The sequence below is a fragment of the Petromyzon marinus genome, unplaced genomic scaffold, assembly GCF_048934315.1.
Source record: "Petromyzon marinus isolate PM22_M1 ecotype Great Lakes invasive population unplaced genomic scaffold, UKy_Petmar_22M1.pri1.0 PM_G_Scaffold_119, whole genome shotgun sequence".
NCBI lineage: Eukaryota > Metazoa > Chordata > Hyperoartia > Petromyzontiformes > Petromyzontidae > Petromyzon > Petromyzon marinus.
In genome coordinates, this window is record NW_027422672.1 from 173,823 (window position 1) to 194,546 (window position 20,724).

Sequence of the window (20,724 nt, forward strand, 5' to 3'; positions counted from 1 at the left end):
CAGTCACTCACTCACCTAGCCACCCACACACTCAGTCACTCACTCAGCTAGCCACCCACACACAGTCACTCACCTAGCCACCCACACACTCAGTCACTCACTCACCTAGCCACACACACACAGTCACTCATTCACTCACTCACCTAGCCACCCACAGTCACTCACTCACCTAGCCACCCACACAGACACACAGTCACTCACCTAGCCACCCACACACTCAGTCACTCACCTAGCCACCCACACAGTCACTCACCTAGCCACCCACACACTCAGTCACTCACTCACCTAGCCACACACACACAGTCACTCATTCACTCACTCACCTAGCCACCCACAGTCACTCACTCACCTAGCCACCCACAGTCACTCATTCACCTAGCCACCCACACACTCAGTCACTCATTCATTCACTCACCTAGCCACCCACACACTCAGTCACTCACTCACCTAGCCACCCACACACACAGTCACTCACCTAGCCACACACTCACTCACCTAGCCACCCACACACTCACTCATTCACTCACTCACCTAGCTACCCACACAGTCACTCACTCACCTAGCCACCCACACAGTCACCTAGCCACGCACACAGTCACTCACTCACCTAGCCACCCACACACTCACTCACTCACCTAGCCACCCACACAGTCACTCACCTAGCCACCCACACACTCAGTCACCCACTCACCTAGCCACCCACACACTCAGTCACTCACTCACCTAGCCACCCACACAGACACAGTCACTCACCTAGCCACCCACACACTCAGTCACTCACTCACCTAGCCACCCACACACTCAGTCACTCACTCACCTAGCCACCCACACAGACACAGTCACTCACCTAGCCACCCACACAGACACTCAAGTCACTCATTCACTCACTCACCTAGCCACCCACACATTCAGTCACTCACTCACCTAGCCACCCACACAGACACACACTCACCTACGCACCCACACAGACACTGTCACTCATTCACTCACCTAGCCACCCACACAGTCACTCACTCACCTAGCCACCCACAGTGACTCATTCACTCACCTAGCCACCCACACACTCAGTCACTCACCTAACCTAGCCACCCACACACTCAGTCACTCATTCATCTAGCCACCCACACACTCATTCACACACTCACCTACCCACCCACACACTCAGTCACTCATTCATCTAGCCACCCACACACTCATTCACACACTCACCTACCCACCCACACACTCAGTCACTCATTCACTCAGTCACTCACTTAGCCACCCACAAAGACACTCATTCACTCAGTCACTCACCTAGCCACCTACAGACACAGTCACTTATTCACTCAGTGACTCACCTAGCCACCCACACAGTCACTCACCTAGCCACCCACACACTCACTCACCTAGCCACCCACACACTCACTCATTCACTCAGTCACTCACTTAGCCACCCACACAGACACTTAGTCACTCATTCAGTCACTCACCTAGCCACCCACAGTCACTCACCTAGCCACCCACACAGTCACTCATTCACGCACTCACCTAGCCACCCACACAGTCACTCATTCACTCAGTCACTCACCTAGCCACCCACACACTCAGTCACTCATTCACTCAGTCACTCATCTAGACACTCACACAGTCACTCATTCACTCAGTCACTCACCTAGCCACCCACACACTCAGTCACTCATTCACTCAGTCACTCACCTAGCCACCCACACAGTCACTCATTCACTCAGTCACTCACCTAGCCACCCACACACTCAGTCACCTAGCCACCCACACACTCAGTCACTCTTTCACTCAGTCACTCACCTAGCCAACCATACAGACACTTAGTCATTCAGTCACTCATCTAGCCACCCAGACACTCACCTAGCCACCCACACAGTCACTCATTCACGCAGTCACTCACCTAGCCACCCACATAGACAGTCACTCATTCACTCACCTAGCCACCTACAGACACAGTCACTTATTCACTCAGTGACTCACCTAGCCACCCACACAGTCACTCACCTAGCCACCCACACACTCACTCACCTAGCCACCCACACACTCACTCATTCACTCAGTCACTCACTTAGCCACCCACACAGACACTTAGTCACTCACCTAGCCACCCACAGTCACTCACCTAGCCACCCACACAGTCACTCATTCACACACTCACCTAGCCACCCACACACTCAGTCACTCACTCACCTAGCCACCCACACAGACACAGTCACTCACCTAGCCACCCACACACTCAGTCACTCACTCACCTAGCCACCCACACACTCAGTCACTCACTCACCTAGCCACCCACACAGACACAGTCACTCACCTAGCCACCCACACAGACACTCAAGTCACTCATTCACTCACTCACCTAGCCACCCACACATTCAGTCACTCACTCACCTAGCCACCCACACAGACACACACTCACCTACGCACCCACACAGACACTGTCACTCATTCACTCACCTAGCCACCCACACAGTCACTCACTCACCTAGCCACCCACAGTCACTCATTCACTCACCTAGCCACCCACACACTCAGTCACTCACCTAGCCACCCACACACTCAGTCACTCATTCATCTAGCCACCCACACACTCATTCACACACTCACCTACCCACCCACACACTCAGTCACTCATTCACTCAGTCACTCACTTAGCCACCCACAAAGACACTCATTCACTCAGTCACTCACCTAGCCACCTACAGACACAGTCACTTATTCACTCAGTGACTCACCTAGCCACCCACACAGTCACTCACCTAGCCACCCACACACTCACTCACCTAGCCACCCACACACTCACTCATTCACTCAGTCACTCACTTAGCCACCCACACAGACACTTAGTCACTCATTCAGTCACTCACCTAGCCACCCACAGTCACTCACCTAGCCACCCACACAGTCACTCATTCACGCACTCACCTAGCCACCCAGTCACTCATTCACTCAGTCACTCACCTAGCCACCCACACACTCAGTCACTCATTCACTCAGTCACTCATCTAGACACTCACACAGTCACTCATTCACTCAGTCACTCACCTAGCCACCCACACACTCAGTCACTCATTCACTCAGTCACTCACCTAGCCACCCACACAGTCACTCATTCACTCAGTCACTCACCTAGCCACCCACACACTCAGTCACCTAGCCACCCACACACTCAGTCACTCTTTCACTCAGTCACTCACCTAGCCAACCATACACTTAGTCATTCAGTCACTCATCTAGCCACCCAGACACTCACCTAGCCACCCAGACAGTCACTCATTCACGCAGTCACTCACCTAGCCACCCACATAGACAGTCACTCATTCACTCACCTAGCCACCTACAGACACAGTCACTTATTCACTCAGTGACTCACCTAGCCACCCACACAGTCACTCACCTAGCCACCCACACACTCACCTAGCCACCCACACACTCACTCATTCACTCAGTCACTCACTTAGCCACCCACACAGACACTTAGTCACTCACCTAGCCACCCACAGTCACTCACCTAGCCACCCACACAGTCACTCATTCACACACTCACCTAGCCACCCACACAGTCACTCATTCACTCAGTCACTCACCTAGCCACCCACACACTCAGTCACTCAGTCACTCACCTAGACACTCACACAGTCACTCATTCACTCACTCACCTAGCCACCCACACACTCAGTCACTCACCTAGCCACCCACACAGTCACTCATTCACTCACCTAGCCACCCACACACTCAGTCACTCATTCACTCAGTCACTCACCTAGCCAACCATACACTTAGTCATTCAGTCACTCATCTAGCCACCCAGACACTCACCTAGCCACCCACACAGTCACTCATTCACGCAGTCACTCACCTAGCCACCCACATAGACAGTCACTCATTCACTCACCTAGCCACACAGTCACTCACCTAGCCACCCACACACTCAGTCACTCACCTAGCCACACACACAGTCACTCACCTAGCCACCCACACACTCAGTCACTCACTCACCTAGCCACACACACAGTCACTCATTCACTCAGTCACTCACCTAGCCACCCACACACTCAGTCACTCACCTAGCCACCCACACACTCAGTCACTCATTCACTCACCTAGCCATCCATACAGACACTTAGTCATTCAGTCACTCACCTAGCCACCCAGACACTCACCTAGCCACCCACACAGTCACTCATTCACGCAGTCACTCACCTAGCCACCCACATAGACAGTCACTCATTCACTCAGTCACTCACCTAGCCACACACACAGTCACTCACCTAGCCACCCACACACTCAGTCACTCACATAGCCACACACACAGTCACTCACCTAGCCACCCACACACTCAGTCACTCACCTAGCCACACACACAGTCACTCACCTAGCCACCCACACACTCAGTCACTCATTCACTCAGTCACTCACCTACCCTATGCCCAACTTCCTTCATGTCTCCACGCTCATGTTCAATCGATTCCAGTTCGATGTCAAACATGCATCTCTCCATGCTTTTATTTTCAAACACTGTTCTATTTTCTCTTGGGGTTTATATTTGCAAGCGTATTAACCTGCTAAATACACGCACTGTACAGAATGCTAACCCATGTTTTTCAATGGGATTTTCAATGAGTCGGGGTATATTTTTACCAGCCCCCCCCCCCCAAAAGGGTCTCTTTGGCATTTATTTCAGAGCTCTCCGTTATGAAATTAAATGGGCAATATTAGTGCCATGGGCTACAGCAAGAAAGGAGCATCACTCGTGGTGGGAGCAAAAACTTTGGCTATGAGCAAGTTGAGAACCCCCCCAAATTGTAAATTAATTGGAGCCGCTAAAGTTACGGCACCCGAGGACTGCCAAGTGAAATCTGGTTTGGGGCTCATGGACAAAATAGCAATGCACACGGCAGACAAACTCGGCAGGTTAAGGAGACTAATCATAATTATTTTAATTTCAACATTCTTCATTTCCACTGCGACCTTTAAAATCTTTCGGTGCAGTCAATATAGAAATCTAAATTAATCCTCCAAAAAATGACAACTAAAATGTAAACGCGTCAAATTGCACTTTCGACCTATACCCACGGTTAACTTTCAACAAGAGTGATGGGACATTCACAAATAATACACAAAGTGACAATGATGTTGACACCGACGTTCAATACGGCATGAAACATGTTGAGTTGTCTTCTATGAAGGCTGGGCAGTGGAGAAGCACAGTTTGAGGGTGTAGAGGTATGGAACATCTGAGAAAATAAAAACAGGGGAGCCACATGACGTCTTCACTGGAGCACACAAAAACTTAAAACAATGAAGCGATTCTTAGGAGGGTCTTTGTTGATGTTAACAAACTCGTTCAGGGAGCTAAGATAACGTTGAGTTGTGATAAGTGAAAGTGCTTGGCTATGTCAACTTTCAATTCCATTCTGTATATGCAAACAACAACAACGAAATCCAAATCGCCCATAAATAACAACCTGTTAATATATAATACAACAATCTACAACTGCTTTCGCTTCCTGCAATTTCACCCAAGGCTGCTAGGCAGCCAGTGTACACAGATGGTGCTATGGTAATAACAAGCGCCCCCCCCAAATCTGAACATTAGGTGCTCAACAGAGCGTACGACCAAAGATTTGCCGATAATGCAGCACCGCTTCAATGTCATCGCACCAACACAAATGGCCAACACCCCACAACTTACTTGCGTTCTTCAGGGGGTGATGGTTAATGCACGCCAGAGCCTCCATGGCATCGTTCTTGGTCTCCCACTCCATCAGGCCGGACACGCTCCTATCGGCTGGACACGTGGACGGACCGTCGCTCATAGAGTAATTTGGGTCGTGTAAAACGCAACACCCTTCGCCATTTTGATTTAAAGCTTTCGTGACTGCAGGGATTCATATTCTTGGTTCTTTCGGTAAAGTCACCACCACGTAGAAGGGAAACAATAAAATAATAAAAATATAAAACAATAAAATTCTCACGACGTTTCGACTGCAACACAAGCAATCATCATCAGGTGTGAAAACCACAGCAAGAAAATTTTAAAAAAGTGGCGGTTATTTTTAACGTTAGCACCACGGAGAGCGATTTGGCAGTTGTTCAGATGGACGAGTCCATCTATGTTCTGAAAAGAGGAGGGGGGAGACGAAAATAATGGATGCGGTATGAAAGCCACCGTAAGCGTGAACAATCAATTAAGACCCGAAATGGTTTATCAAATCCTTCCAATGATTGCTAAGCCAGAATCCATCTTCTCGGTTGAAATTGTCTGTTTGTATATATTTATTATTTTGTTGTTTCCCTTCTACGTGACTTTACCTAAAGAAGCCGTGTTTAAAGGGTGGTGTCAGTCGTCGGTGAATTTCTGCAGCAGGAAGGCTTCAGTCCGATGCCTTGGCTACGCTAACACGCTTCAGTCAGCTTGGGCGCGAGTGAATAGCAAGGACTGCTCTCGCGAGAGAATTTTTCACAGGGTTTCTTGAGCATGGCCTCATAGCACACGTTGCAGATCATCTGGTGTCGTGCTGTAAATCAAGCGACGATTGCATGGAGAATACAGTACACGATTTATTCTGTGCCATGACACGTAAGATAAATAATAAACATACTTTGCGGGACTTACTTTTTCCAGAAAACACTTTGAAAGAGCGGGGCCTCGCAATCGACATTTCGTCGCACAGCTGCGGGGACAGAACGGGCGGCGTTCACGTTATAGTTGGTAACAGTTAACGTGCACCGGTAAAGCATTCGGGAGATGTCATTTTAATTGCAGGCACAAATCCCGTTGTCCATTTTTAAATTTACATTCGCCAGCTTTGGAGCAGTCTTTCAAAGTGCTCAGATTATTGTGAACACCAAGCATAGACTCAGGGGGAATGCAACCATTTGCAGAAACAATGTCCAAAGACTGAAATGTAAACCTTTCGAATACGAATGAATATGAATCGTAATGTATTGAACAGGACAAATTAACGCGAGGTGTTGTCTAGTCTGTAACAAAAAAGTCCCTTTGGAACATCGACTGCATTATTTATACATCTTATGTTTTAACCGCTGAAAGGAAACTACATTACACCATTTTACATTTGTTCCGTCACAGGAAACGTGTCATGGGCCACCACAAACTCCACAACATCAATAGGCTCATCTTAAAAACCCACGATTGTTTCACGTGCAAACTTTGGACTTGAATATTTATAAAAGCTTCACCTGGGAAAACTTTTAAAGAAACCGAACGCGCTCCCCTTCTGCGCTGCTGGCAGCAGGCTGAAGGGGCGGCGGGGGCACGGACCTGCGCGAACATCTCGACCGTGATGTCCGTGGGCGCGTTGAAGAAGTGCAGCACCGCGGTGGGACGCTGGTTGCGGTTCTTCGCCGCCTTCTCGCTGTCGGCGTAGCGGTGGTTGCGAGAACCTGCGTAGTCCCTGTAGCTGTCGGTGCCGTCCGGCAGCTCGAACGCCTGGCCCGGCGCAATCGACCGCTGCCTCGACGCGCTGCCGAGACGAGGGCGGAAGGGAGGGAATAGCGCGAAGAAACTGTTTTTATTTATTTTATCATGTTCCAAATTTCAAGTGCTCTTTGGTTCTATTCGGTAAAGTCACGTAGGTAAAAAATAAAATAACAAAAAATCACGACGTTTCGGCCACAACACAAGTGGCCTTCATCAGGTGAAGGGACCGGGCTGTCCAGAGGACAGCGTTGGAGTGAAGACAGCAAAGCCCAGGTCGAGTCCTTTAAGCTTGTTGTCGCGGCATCTTTTGAGGAAGGTCAGCGTCTCGATGAGCTTTGACTTCTTGTCCCGTTGTCTGTTGAAAGCTCTAACAGATAGGTGAAAGCCCTCCCCGTAGAGCTTCAAATCTAGAATCCAAATTTCACGTTCGCTATTTCAATAAAGGCCCTCTCCGTAAAGCTTCAAATCTAGAATCCAAATTTCACGTTCGCCACTTCAAAAAAGGCTCTGGACAGCAAGTCATCGGGGTCCTCGTGAGCTGTGTGACAAGTGTTTCGTTCACGGTATTTATCAGCTCTCTTTTTCACCGTCCTAAAATTTAGCCACTTGCACTAAATATTTACTAAAGTTGTCTTCTCTAAAGGGAAAGCAGTATCCAATTACATTAACAGGATATGACGAGTTACATTTACCATTTTAACACGGGAACAAAACGGCTCACCAGAGGTTGATTTTATTTCCAAAGATCTGAGACATATTGAGGTGAAAAACCGCCCTGTGCACGGCGTACTGATCTCCCATCTCGACCATGGCGGCTCCCGGCTTGCTCTTCAGGAACTTAACCTACAAGAATAACAACCCGTAACACGGTTCAGCATCGCGCAATCTTGTACGAAAATATCTACAAGTTTCGTTGTAACGCATCGTTGAAATGTGAAGTGTTGGCCGAGGGGCCATTAGAAAACATGCACAAAGAACACTTTGCATTGGGTACATTTTTGTAAAGAAAAAAGAGCAAATGTGTATGTTGTCAACCGGTGAACAAATTTGGTCGTGTGAATCTCCCACTTTATATAACACGATGAGCGCACGACGTGCACCACACGCGTGCGTACGCGTTGCACCGCGGTTGAACCTTTGGAAGGAAAAAAACAGGGACTCATTTCAAAGCAGGCGCGCGCAACACCCAGCGAAGGCACCTTCTCCACGTCGCCGAAGAGGCAGAGGATGTTAAACACGCGGTCGCAGTTGAAGCGTTCGGCATCCAAGCCGTACACCATGAGGACCTTGTTGCCGGCCTGCTGGTTCATCATGGCCTGCACGTGCTGGCCCTGGGGCCCACCCAGGTTGCCCATGCCCATTCCTCCCATGCCCATTCCTCCCCCACCGCCCATGCCCATGCCGTCGCCGCCAGGTCCGTAGTCGAGGCCCGGTGGCGGTGGCTGCTGGTGGCCTGTGACGCAAACACACAAGAGGGGGAAACGCATCGTGAACTAGCTGAAACTCTCTAAACTTCTCTGAAAAACAGATTTACCACAGCCATCATCTTACACACACGTGTGCCCTTTCCTATAAGATCAGGTAACCCAGGATTCACCACTCTACCCCTTGGAGACACTGGAAAACATTGGTCCAGAAGACTCAGTTGCCTAGGGAATAGACTAAACTAGTTTTTATTTTAGGTTGAGGCCCACCAAGCTAGAGCTCTTATTCAGCATAGCTTGTTTTAAATACCCAATACATCTGATAACTGTTGGAAATATCGTCTCTTTAAAACACAAAGCAACTCGTACGTTGCAATTGTTAACCGCAAAAAAAGGTTTTTAGGATGCACCTTAACACTAATTCCAAATAAGAAATGTTCTCAACAGGCAGCAGGTTCTTTCAATCTGACAGCAAGCTGAAGGAAACCGAAATTATAGCATTCGCAACAAGGGGATTACCTCCACAGTCGCCACCACCGCAAGCGTGTGCTTTGGGATGGTCGCCAAGGAGAGACGTTTGCTTCGCTGGCATCACTGCATTGTCCTCTGAAAACAAACAAAAAAACGATCACCAAATTCACCCACGGGAAACATAAGCGCTCACTGCTGCACAAAATATGACAATCCAAAAAAATCATTCTGCACCCAGAACATTCACACTACCGACACATTAAGAAATTCTGGGCACATTCCACAAGGGGGCGCGCTGCGTCTGTCGATAAAAACAATCGGCGGTATTTTTAAAATGCAGATTTCACACGGCGCAACATAAATAACGAGCACCATACAAAATACAGCGCGTAAAGAAACGCTCATCGCAAGAAGAAGAAATTTTTTTTATTGGAGGTGTACAGATGCACGCGACAAATTGTTCCGAGGTGCGGCGTCAGCGAGTATCCGTGGTTGCCGCCTGCGATGCCCGCTCGTTTCTTACCCAGTCTACGCTTCGACGGGAACACAAAGTTGCCCAGAGTCGGGCGGCGGCTGACGACCCATCGCGAGGAGGATGCAACAGAAAGGCCGGCGCCTTCTTTCCTGCGCCAACAGCAGTCACGCTCGGCACAAATGGACCCCCCCGCGTTGTCCGTGCCACCGCACCTCTCGCTCTCCGGCGACCCTTTTTGGTTTGGGGCTTAAAATTGGGACACTTGAAGTGGGCGACGGGGCCTTACGAACCTTTAAAATGAAAAAGATCGCCGCTTATAAACCGATGCGAAATGCGTTGTGTCTGGCATCTGCAATGTAAAAAGCCTCGTTTGCAAACAAAACTTTAGCAAGGCAGTCTAAACGTACGAGCGTCGAGGTAAATTCTCACCAACGGAGCGATTTTAAGCCCCAAACGCATCGGCACGCGTTCCGTTCGGCTTATTTCCAAGTCCCGTTCGCGGTGAATGCGGGCTTTTGTCGTTCCTGGCTTCTTCGCGGCGATGCCGGTACTTTGCCGGTCTGTCAGCGCCGTGTCCCCCCGGTGCCTGCGGCTGGACGCGGGTTATCCGATGGCCTCTGCCAAGCGGCACTTGGCGGTTGCGGTGCAGCGGATGCGGCGTGCTGCGCCGAGTGTTCCGTGACGTGGCGCTGCAGGCGTGGGGGGCGCGGGTCGGCCGTGCGTGTCACAGCGGCGGCGGCGTGTTGGTTGCTTGGTCCCCGGTGCCTCCCAAGTGCCGACGAGGATGTCGCCAATGTCGCCGTTCGTGTCGTCGCCGTTCACGTCGGTGGCTGTTGGCTGCCGGGCGCTTGATTGCTCGTGTGTTGCTTGCAAATTGCCTCCGTGTGCTTCTGTGTGCGGCAATGCTCGCAGATGCTCCTTGTAGCGTTGATGTTTGGAGTGAGGAAAATACTCTTCGAAGCGTTTACGGAAATTTGGCGATAAAATCAAACCGCACCGTGTCCCTGAAGCTCCCTTGATAAAGTGGCGAGACTTACCTCTTCGGAAACTAATATCTGTGCGTACGCACAATGTACTCGGGACAAAGATACATTTTCCTGTTCAGGCTCAATCGTACCAAATTAAAAGGGTTACTTTATAATAAGTGATATTTTCAATCGTAAATATCGGCTTTTCTGACATCCTCTAAGCTTCTCCGCTTAGTATCCAGACACCACATAATGCAGTCAAGGTTTCTCAACCATACAAAATATAAAAACGCAACGTGCAATGTCCACCTCAAATATGCCAGTGAAAGTTGGCATCTACTTCTGATCCAACAGACACACACCCTGGTAAATCTAAATACAAAGTAAAACCTTGGATTGCGAGTAACTTGGTCTGCGAGTGTTTTGCAAGACGAGTTAAAATTGTAAATAAATATTAACTTGATAAACGAGCGAGGTCTTGCAATACGAGTAGTGTACGTGTAGACACGCTTTGTACTGCCCAGCGTCACGTGATCACACAACTGGTAGACGTGTAGACACGCTTTGTACTGCCGTGAGTCACGTGATCACACAACTGATAGACGAGTGTTATGATGTACGAGCGCTTTGGATTACAAACACGTTCCCGGAACAAATTATGCTCGTAATGCAAGGTTTTACACTGTAGTGTAAAAATGACCAGCCTTGATACACCCGAACAACCGAGTACCCGCCTATGGGCCACATGCACTTGACGTTGGGAAAATCTTCAAAGCTGATCAAAATCTAAAACGCCACCAACTTAATGGCAATGTCTATCGCATGTCCAGTACCAGGGCAACAGCTTTAATGGTAACAAAAAAATTAATCCAATGGATTATTGAACACTCCAGCAGCCACATGCCTCCTTGTGAATCCTGTTCTTCACAACATTCACTTAAACTGCCACATTGTTGTGAAGGGTTAACTAGAAAAACAAAGTACACGGGCAGGAGTTTAAAACCAATCTGCCCAGAGTAAACTACGCAAGCTTAGCATGGGCTAAAAAAACACAAAGATTATTTAGTTATATGTTGCGCTAGCTGTTACTACCCGGCTTCGCCCAGGACTTGGATCCACCATGCCCGGCCGCCTTTGTCTCCCCAGTGGCGATGTTCACACACCACAGCAGTTACTCGTTTGAGGCTGAGTCGACCTAGGGGAGGCCCAGGACCGGTTAAAATAATCGTCACCGGTGGTGGCGGTGAGCGGGAATCGAACTTGGGTCGCCGGGTTCGTAGCGCAGCGTAGCGCTAACCGCTACACTACGGGTCACGTGACAGATTTGACGTCACAGCTCACTTGCCGTGCAAAAAATAAATGCATTATCGAGCTCCCCCCCCCCCCAAAAAAGAAAAGTGTATTTGTGTAATGTTTGCACGGTGTACAGTCTGGAAAGTACCCACATGGCAAATTTCCAGTTTGTTGCATGTCGGGAAGTACGCTAAACATTTTGAACAGACACACACAATCACAACTTTGCCTTTTATATATATGGAGAAGATAGGTATAAACGAAAATAACCTTGACCAGCTCTACACAATTGCAGTGATTGCATGTTTGATACAGAAGAGGGGAGTGGCGTTTCAAATAACTTCCTGTGACATCGACCAAGTTCTGTAGATTGTAAACAGTACACCAATGTGCTTCAAGACAACCAAGTGTCTGCAGGTGTGACATTTTTCTGCAACCAAAATCTCAAGTGCAGAAGCTGCATTATCCTCTTGAGAACGCTCCAAACTTCCCCCTCTACTTGGCCACGGATCTTCAAGTATAACACGGCAAAGCCGGCTGCGTACAGAAATAGTCAATGCCTGTTTCATCACGCCGTGCACACCCCCCATCCCTTGCGTTAAAAACGTCACCCCCCCCCACACACCGAGGGCTCACCACCACCAGCTGTCGAGAGAGCGCGGCTCTGATATGCTCAATATTGGTCTTACCTTGCTTGAGGCCAGGGTTGGTGAAGTCCCAGGTCTCAGAGTCATTTTTAAACACATTCAGACGCGTCGCCTGTAAAGAGGACACAGCAGGGGGAAAAGATAAACATTATTCGTGGCCAGCATATAGGGCATAGATGCTCGGAAAAAAATTATATAACTTTAGAACCTTCTTTGGTTCTTTCGGTAAAGTCATCACGTAGAATGAGGATAAAATAATAAACTAAAACAATAAAAGTCTCACGACGTTTCGGCCACAATACAAGTGGCCTTCTTCAGGTGAAAGGAAGAAACCTGTCGTCCCGACCTTGTGTTGTGGCCGAAACGTCGTGAGAATTTTATTGTGTTATTTTATTATTTTATTCTCATTCTACGTGGTGGTGACTTTACCTGAAAGAACCAAAGAAGATGAATCTTTGCAGTCACGAAAGCTTTAAATCGAAACTTTAGAACCATTTAAAATGTACAAGCATAATAATTATTAAGCAAGTCATTACCCCCGAGACAATTACGGCACGCAACTTGCGGTGAAACCGAGGTACTTAACGCAACCCTTCACCTCCTGGGAGATGAATGAATAAGAGCTGCCACACGTAGGAAGTCAACGGTAAGCTAAACTTTCGCGCCGTACGTAGCAAAAGCGTGCTTCTTCTTTGGTTTTGCAGTCACGAAAGCTTTAAATCGAAATAAAAGCGTGCTTATCGGAGTTGTGGGAAACAGTGGCCATTCTGCCACCGTTTTTTTTTTAAGATCACGTGTTGATTATCCCTCTTCGTTGGAACAAGCTCCCTTCGTGTTTGCAGATAAAAATCGCTAACCCTCGGTGGCCTATTTAAATTCCAAACTTGTTTAATTGCACATAAGTTTGGCATGCTCTGCCTAACTTGGTATTATTTATTCGCGGTGTTCCTCGTGTACTGTGAAGCATTAGCCTTGATCGTATACCTCAAAAATGTTGAAGTGCCATAACCCCATTATGAAAATGATGCATTCGTTATTACTGTTCTGTAATTTTATTTCCTGCTAACAATGTAACATCTCCCCTCAGGTACTCTGCAGGTCTCGCAAAGCAGCCTATGGCTGAATGTTAATCACCCGTCACCAAATCAAATTGAATTAAAAACCAACTCTACCCTTCCCACTGGATGCGAATTTTCCACTAACTGGCTCAGGGCACTGGCTCAGATGAGAACCACCCTCACGGTAATATCAATTGGGAAAAGTTTGACTTTAGACAACGGCAAGGATGACCGTCATGCAAAATGGGTTGTTGTAGGTTGTGGGGCTGTGTGGTGGGCAGCTGTAAAACCCATTGGGTGCATTGTATTTCTATGCTGCCACAAAATATGCTACACTCCTTTACCCCGCACACAAGTCAAATAACCCCACAACAGGCGTCGAGTGCGGAAGCCCTCATCTGGCAATGAATTGCCGTGTGTATTCAGCATTATTTGCTCACCAAAGTGGTCAATTCAGAATATTAAATTAATCTTTGGTCTGCGGGTGAAAAAACCCAGGTTGTGGTGCACACACTTGTGAATGTACAAAGTATCAGTTGTACTTGCCCTCGCATAGTCCACTATAAGAGTACAGCAGCCCGAATAGATGTCTGCTCCATTCAGAGATGAGTTCGCTCTCTCGGCGCTCTCAACCGAAACAAACGTGGCCAAAAATTAAGGAAAACACGACCATTTCATTTTAAAAACAATACATTTAGCATCTCCAAAATAACACGTAAAATTACGTGAATGGCGGACATGTCGTTACGGTTATGCATCTCGTTGAAAGGATATTCCACAAAGGCCTGCAGGCCATTCTTCCTGAAGATCACAATGCGTTGCAGAGGCCCAAATGGTTTGCAAATGTTGTAAAGCACATCCTGCAGGACCACATGGAGCACACAAACGCAGCGAGGTGATTTTGCACGCATTACCAAGTAAATTTGAAAAGCTTTTTTTCCAGTGAATTTTTAAGATCGAGCCATACAGGACATCAACGCTTTCCAAAATCAACATTAGGTCTATTTTTTTTTTATTCAATGCCATTGGTAGACTTCAAAGCACAAACAAAAAACACGACTTCAATTGCCTCAAATGAACCAAAGGATCGATGTAATTTCCTTAGAAAAAGCCATTCACTGTAATCCAAAACGGACATAATTTCACTCGTAAAAATGAAACACGCGTGTGTGTGCGCGCGTGTGCGCATGGCACACCCGACAAATTATTCACGCGTGAATGTCTAGCTGCTGTGAGCGTAACAATGCCCACCGTGGTGATGGGGTAGATGGGGTTGAGGATGGTGAAGAGCAGGACGTGGTTGCTGTTGCCGTTATCCCCCGGGACGCCAGGGCGCCAAAGCTTCTGGCTGGTAGAGAAGTTAAAATAGGCCGGCTGCCCGCACACGTAGACGGAGCCCGTGGACGAGTAGTCGACGCAGCTGCGGGAGCTCTCCGGGTCTTCAAACTCCACCAGTGCCTGCCGCGTCTTGGGCATCATCACCACGTAGCTGCACGGAGGGAGCGATTCAAACGAGTGCCGTTATTCAAAGATGTGGCCGACTTTAAAACGCGTGCCTGTTGTTGTTGATGTTAAACACGAGGTTGGTCTGCTCCAAGTCACCTCATTTGATCTCAAGAAATGTTTCAATGCATGCAACGGAGTGGAGACTGGTTGGATGCAGGTTAGATGCCACGTCCCATTTCAGTTTGGCAGTGTAGTGCGTTGGAATTGAATGTACTGTAACAATATAATTAGATTTAGAATACATCTTGAGGGTAATGTAGTCTTCTTCTATCGATGTATCACCTGATAAAGGAAGCCTCTTCAAACGTACATAAACAAGGTATGTGTGCACCATTTCAATACAAGATATTAATTTTTAACACGGTTACTAATCACATTTGAACGTGTGCCGCTTTTGTCAGATGGCACAACAAAAGCAGCAGCGGCACTTTAATTCGGAGGGAATTCGTGACTTGGGAAAATTGAAAAACAAACGGTTTTTTGTTTCGATTTAAAGCTTTCGTGACTGCAAGGATTAATCTTCTTTGGTTCTTTCGGTAAAGTCACCAACACGTAGAATGAGAATAAAATAATACAATAAAATAACACAATTCTCACGACGTTTCGGCCACAACACAAGTGGCCTTCATCAGGTGAAGGGACGAGACTGTCCCATTTCAGTTTGGCAGTCTCGTCCCTTCACCTGATGAAGGCCGCTTGTGTCGTAGCCCGAAACGTCGTGAGAATTTTATCGTGTTATTTTAATTTTGATCGATTTATTATTTTATTCTCATTCTACGCGGTGGTGACTTTACCGAAAGAACCCCAAAGAAGATGAAGCGGTTTTTGGTTGGTCACTTCAGGCTGTAAAGGCCCCGAGTAAGCCACGCACGGCGTCGCCGATCACGCCGTGACGTGGGCAACGCCGCGCCCTCTCGTCCACCGCCACACGCGGCCACGGCTTTTTATTTACGGAAGTGGTTCTTGAGCTTTAACCTGCAGCCTTGCCACCCCCCCTTTGGTTCTCAATATTTTTTTTCAAACGTACAATGTTTATTAATTTAGAGGTTTGATGGAACAAAGTAGCAGTGCTTACGTGCCCGTGCTCAATGTGTTTCGATGATTTACCTTGTTAAAAATAATCTGGCACGTCTTGCGCCCCCAGAAAGGGCATCTCCCACCCCGTGCTTAAGAACCATCGAGTATTTTCGTGTTATGCAATTTCTTGAGTTGTCGAAGCGAAAATCGGTAATATTCGAATTTCCAAGGTCTACGTTCACTCCACGTCCGCAAACACCACCACCACAACAATAATAACAATAACAACAATAATAATAACAATAATAATAACAACAATAATAATAACAACAATAATAACACCAATAATAATAACTATAATAACAATAATCTTTGTTTTTTTCGGTAAAGTCACGTATAAATAAGAAATAATAAAATAACATAATAGCGTACGACGTTTCGGTTGCAACACAAGCAGCCATCATCAGGTACAGAAGAGCTAAATTTACGAGAGAGGGGAGACACATAACCTCAGATGTATATACAGACACCCAAGTAGGGGGGAACTAACACCGACACAATAGGGGACACAGAGAGAGAAGCATACCAAACAGACAAGAGTTTAGCAGAATTTGGAAACCAAATAAAGCAACACAGACGGTCGGTCAAAACACAATTAACGCAAAGCCTGGTTGATTACGTTATTTCAAAGATTGCTAAATTGCAAGTTAAGTATGAAATTTAAGATACAGACGGCACACACACACATAGACATTCAAGTAGAGCGGACCAGCACAGGTACAAGCACACAGTGAAGTCGCCTTAAATAGGCAGAGAAGGCAAGGCTGAGAGACAATGGGACATATTAGCATGAGAAGGCAAGGCTGAGAGACAATGGGACATTTTAGCATGAGGTATGCATAGAGCAAAGTGGAGCACGGCAGCAAACATTCGGAAGCACCAAGACCGACACACAGGCACAGAGAAACAAATCCAAGCACAGACACAAAGGCAGATACACAAGCAGAGACAACACACAGACAACACAAGACAACACAAAGACAGACACAAAGATACAGACCTTATACCTCCCCGTAGAGGCGGTTTAAACTTGGTTCAAAGCTTTCGTGACTGCAGGAATTAATCTTTGGTGTTTTCGGTAAACAACAATAATAATAACAATAATAATAATACAGCTTCCTTCCCCATGCGGGCAACGGTCACCACCGACTGGTCACCTGACTAGGCCAAAGTGCCGCACGGCCTCCACGAGGTCCGACTCGAGGGCTGTGTCCAAGAGTCCCCGCACGTGAACCACACCCGACGGTGGGGGCTTGTGTGGGTCCTCAAACGTGTCCTGTGCACGTCGGCAAGGAAGCAAACTCAACACGACTATTGTGCAAAGCTGTTGTTTCCTCCTATACCGAGAAGACAGTTTTCAGTTTCATTTATTTGGTATAGCCCTGTGAGCCATTCGGCTCTTGAATCGGGTGCAACCGCAACAAACAAAAACATGAACAAGAAAAACATCTTACAGTGATTATGTGACTGTGCAAACAGAAAATCCAAGAAAAAACAGCAAAATAATCCTTGAAATAGCACCGTACACCAACGCTGTGTGCAAAAATCCCAGTGGGATGCAAGTCAAACAACAACAACCACAAGACAACTTAGATTAAGGCCATCAGTCTAACTCCGTACTACAACAAAACAAACATGGCCAAACCATAAAACTTTTTCAAAATCAAAATAAAGCCACGGCTAACATCGCTGGCAAGTGATATCGGAGCAGATGCAGACACTTGCATTAAAGGGGTTTTTAAATCTGCATCCGTTTGGCAAAAAATGGCCATAGCTCAGTGCCATCATTTCAGTAATCGCTAAGAACGTTCGCGAGTTTAACTTTAAATCTAAACGGCCCTCGAGTTACAAACTCTGGAACTCGCATCCCCCACCGCCAGGTGCGCTTTTGTAGACGCTGTAAAGTTTTATTATTCCGCAAAGTTTTTAATCACATTGGGGAGGGTCGAAGAGCTACCCCACGACGCCATCGCGTGGGACATTTAACACATCGGTATTTTAACTTAATTAGTATTTTAACTTTTGATTTAAAGCTTTCGTGACTGCAGGGATTAATATTCTTGGTTCTTCTGGTAAAGTCACCACGTAGAAGAGAAACAATAAAATAATAAAAATATAAAACAATACAATTCTCACGACGTTTTGACTGCAACACAAGAAGCAATCATCGTCAGGTGTGAAAACCACAGCAAGAAATTTTGAATAAAAGTGGCGTTTTTTTAACGTCAGCACCACGGAGAGCGATTTGAGAGTTTGTTCAGATGGACGAGTCCATCTATGTTCTGAAAAGAGGAGGGGGGAGACGAAAATAATGGATGCGGTCTGAAAGCCACCGTAAGCGTGAACAATTAAGACCCGAAATGGTTTATCAAATCCTTCCAATGATTGCTAAGCCAGAATCCATCTTCTCGGTTGAAATTGTCTCTGTGCTTGTATATGTGGATAGCCTCATGAACGAATCTCTCCTGGTAGGCAATGTTTTTATTCGTGGTCCGCCAGGAAGTGTCTAACTGTGTCGTTGGCCTGACTGGATGTGCTTCACGTAATGTTGTTTCAGGTTTGTTGAATTCTCGTCTCTCATCTTTTGCTGTATTTACCTCCGTGATTTGTTCTTGACACCTGATGAAGATCGCTTGCGTTGTGATCGAAACGTCGTGATTGTTTTTTGTTTTAATATAATTTTATTGTATTTCTACATACGTGACTTTACCGAAAAAAACAATGAGTAATGTTTTTATTGTTTCATATTTTTATTATTTTAGTTCAGTGCAAAGAGAATACACACCCTTAGAAGAGAAAACGCCGTCTAAAAAATTACACTGGAAATAGCCCAAAGTGTTAACGAACACGAAATCCACGTTTACCAAAACGCGTTTTACTGAACGTAAGCAGAGCCTAGCGATGCTGTGGTCCGCGTGGTCCATCCCCAACACCAAGAAGCTCTTCGCAACGGCACTGGAATCTGCGAGTTACAAAGCTAAACAATCACGTTAAATAATATAAACACGGCTGGTGGTGGTGGCACGTCGCCTGAGTGAAGCCTCTGGCCCAGGCCTCACAACGAGGCTCTGGGCGAGGAGGAGTAAAATAAACATCTTCTCGTTATAAAAACACCTCGTCAAGTCGCTCGTCACTGACGCTCACCATCGCGCCCGCCTGGACGCGGTCGTTGCCTTCGCCATTGACTCCCAGGCGCTTGGCCGCGTGCCGGGCGGCGGAGGCGGCGGCGGTGGTCGACATCGTGATGGCGTGGAGCGCCGGAGGGAATCGATTCGCGATCCTGTCGCTCAAAAACGATGCCCGCGCGGATCGCCGAGCGTCAGCGGCAGCAGCGGGCGGCGGCGGCGGGGCGATTCCAACGCGTGACATCGATTCTCGGATCGATGTGGCCTCTGGCGATGTTCGCGCGGCTTGGTGTGACCCCACAGCCACTCGTCACGTGATGCCTCTCTCGGCCGACTGGGGCCGGCGACGGAGATCTGAAGCAGTCGTGGGCCTCCCCCTAGGTCGGACTCGGACTACAATTAAATTTGATTATATTTTTATAATATTAAATAAATAATAAATGATAAATAATAAATGATAAATAAAAATAATCAAATTTGATTATTGTAAAATCATTATAAATAAATAAAAAATTCCAATAATCACATTTTATTACTTTTAAATAAGAATAAATAAAAACCAAATTTTATTATTTTTAAAATAAGATTAAATAAATAAAAAACATACATTTAAATAATAAAATTTGATTGTTTTAAATAATAAAGAAATATACATTATAAGTTAAAATAATCAAATTGGATTATTTTTAAATAATAATGATTAAATAATAAAATAATTGACATATTTCGCTCACTTTTACATAATAAGTAAAGGCAGAAATATTTAATTAATAATTTAGCCTTTCTTTATAACCACATTTTTATATTTTAAAATAATAATAAATAAAACTTACAAATAATCACATTTGATTATTTTAAATAATAAGTAAATAAAATTTCGTTTAAAATTTAACTAATCAAATTTGATTATATTTAAATAAGAATAAATAAATAAAAATAATGAAATCTGATTATTATATGAATTAAAAAAAGAGGGATGACATTGTCATCCTCTCAGCCGACAAAGTCAATGCCACTGTCATCATGGATAAAATAGAATATAACAACAAAATTAAAGAATTACTCAATGATGGTAGCTATACAAAAATAAAAAGAGATCCCACCAACAGCCTCGTCATACAAACCAAAATCATTTCTGATTCAACCACATTAATTGATCAAACCAAACAGTTCTCGTTGAAACCTTCTGCTGCCAGGCCACCAAGATTATACGGCTTACCAAAAATACAT

At 46.4% G+C, this 20,724-nt stretch overlaps 1 protein-coding gene across 3 annotated transcripts; it reads right to left on the reverse strand.

Annotated features, from left to right (window-relative positions):
• Nucleotides 1–4,491: 4,491 nt before the first annotated feature.
• On the reverse strand, nt 4,492–19,785 carry LOC142909405 (heterogeneous nuclear ribonucleoprotein L-like). 3 transcript variants are annotated; one of them, XM_076059722.1, is made up of 13 exons: nt 19,514–19,781; nt 17,527–17,645; nt 15,038–15,275; nt 14,561–14,646; nt 14,333–14,429; nt 12,771–12,840; nt 9,394–9,480; nt 8,650–8,903; nt 8,172–8,293; nt 7,292–7,493; nt 6,623–6,680; nt 5,699–5,794; nt 4,492–5,240 (listed from the first exon to the last, which is right to left on the reverse strand). In XM_076059722.1, the coding sequence occupies exons 1-13, from the start codon at nt 19,736–19,738 to the stop codon at nt 5,185–5,187; spliced, it is 1,710 nt and encodes a 569-aa protein (XP_075915837.1). In that variant the 5' UTR covers nt 19,739–19,781; the 3' UTR covers nt 4,492–5,184. The 3 variants fall into 3 exon arrangements, with proteins under 3 accessions (XP_075915837.1, XP_075915839.1, XP_075915838.1); XM_076059724.1 differs by lacking the exon at nt 17,527–17,645 and having other exon boundaries at nt 19,514–19,769; XM_076059723.1 differs by lacking the exons at nt 4,492–5,240; nt 8,172–8,293 and having other exon boundaries at nt 5,705–5,794; nt 19,514–19,785.
• Between the last annotated feature and the right edge of the window lie 939 nt (nt 19,786–20,724).

Coding starts and splice junctions, on each gene's coding strand:
- LOC142909405 (XM_076059722.1), bottom strand. CDS start 19,738: ATGTCACGCGTTGGAATCGCCCCGCCGCCGCCGCCCGCTGCTGCCGCT. Junction 12,841..14,332: donor TTATAGTGGACTATGCGAGG/GCAAGTACAACT, acceptor TCCTCTTTACAG/GCGACGCGTCTGAATGTGTT. Junction 7,494..8,171: donor GGAAATAAAATCAACCTCTG/GTGAGCCGTTTT, acceptor TCGTCTCGGCAG/CGCGTCGAGGCAGCGGTCGA.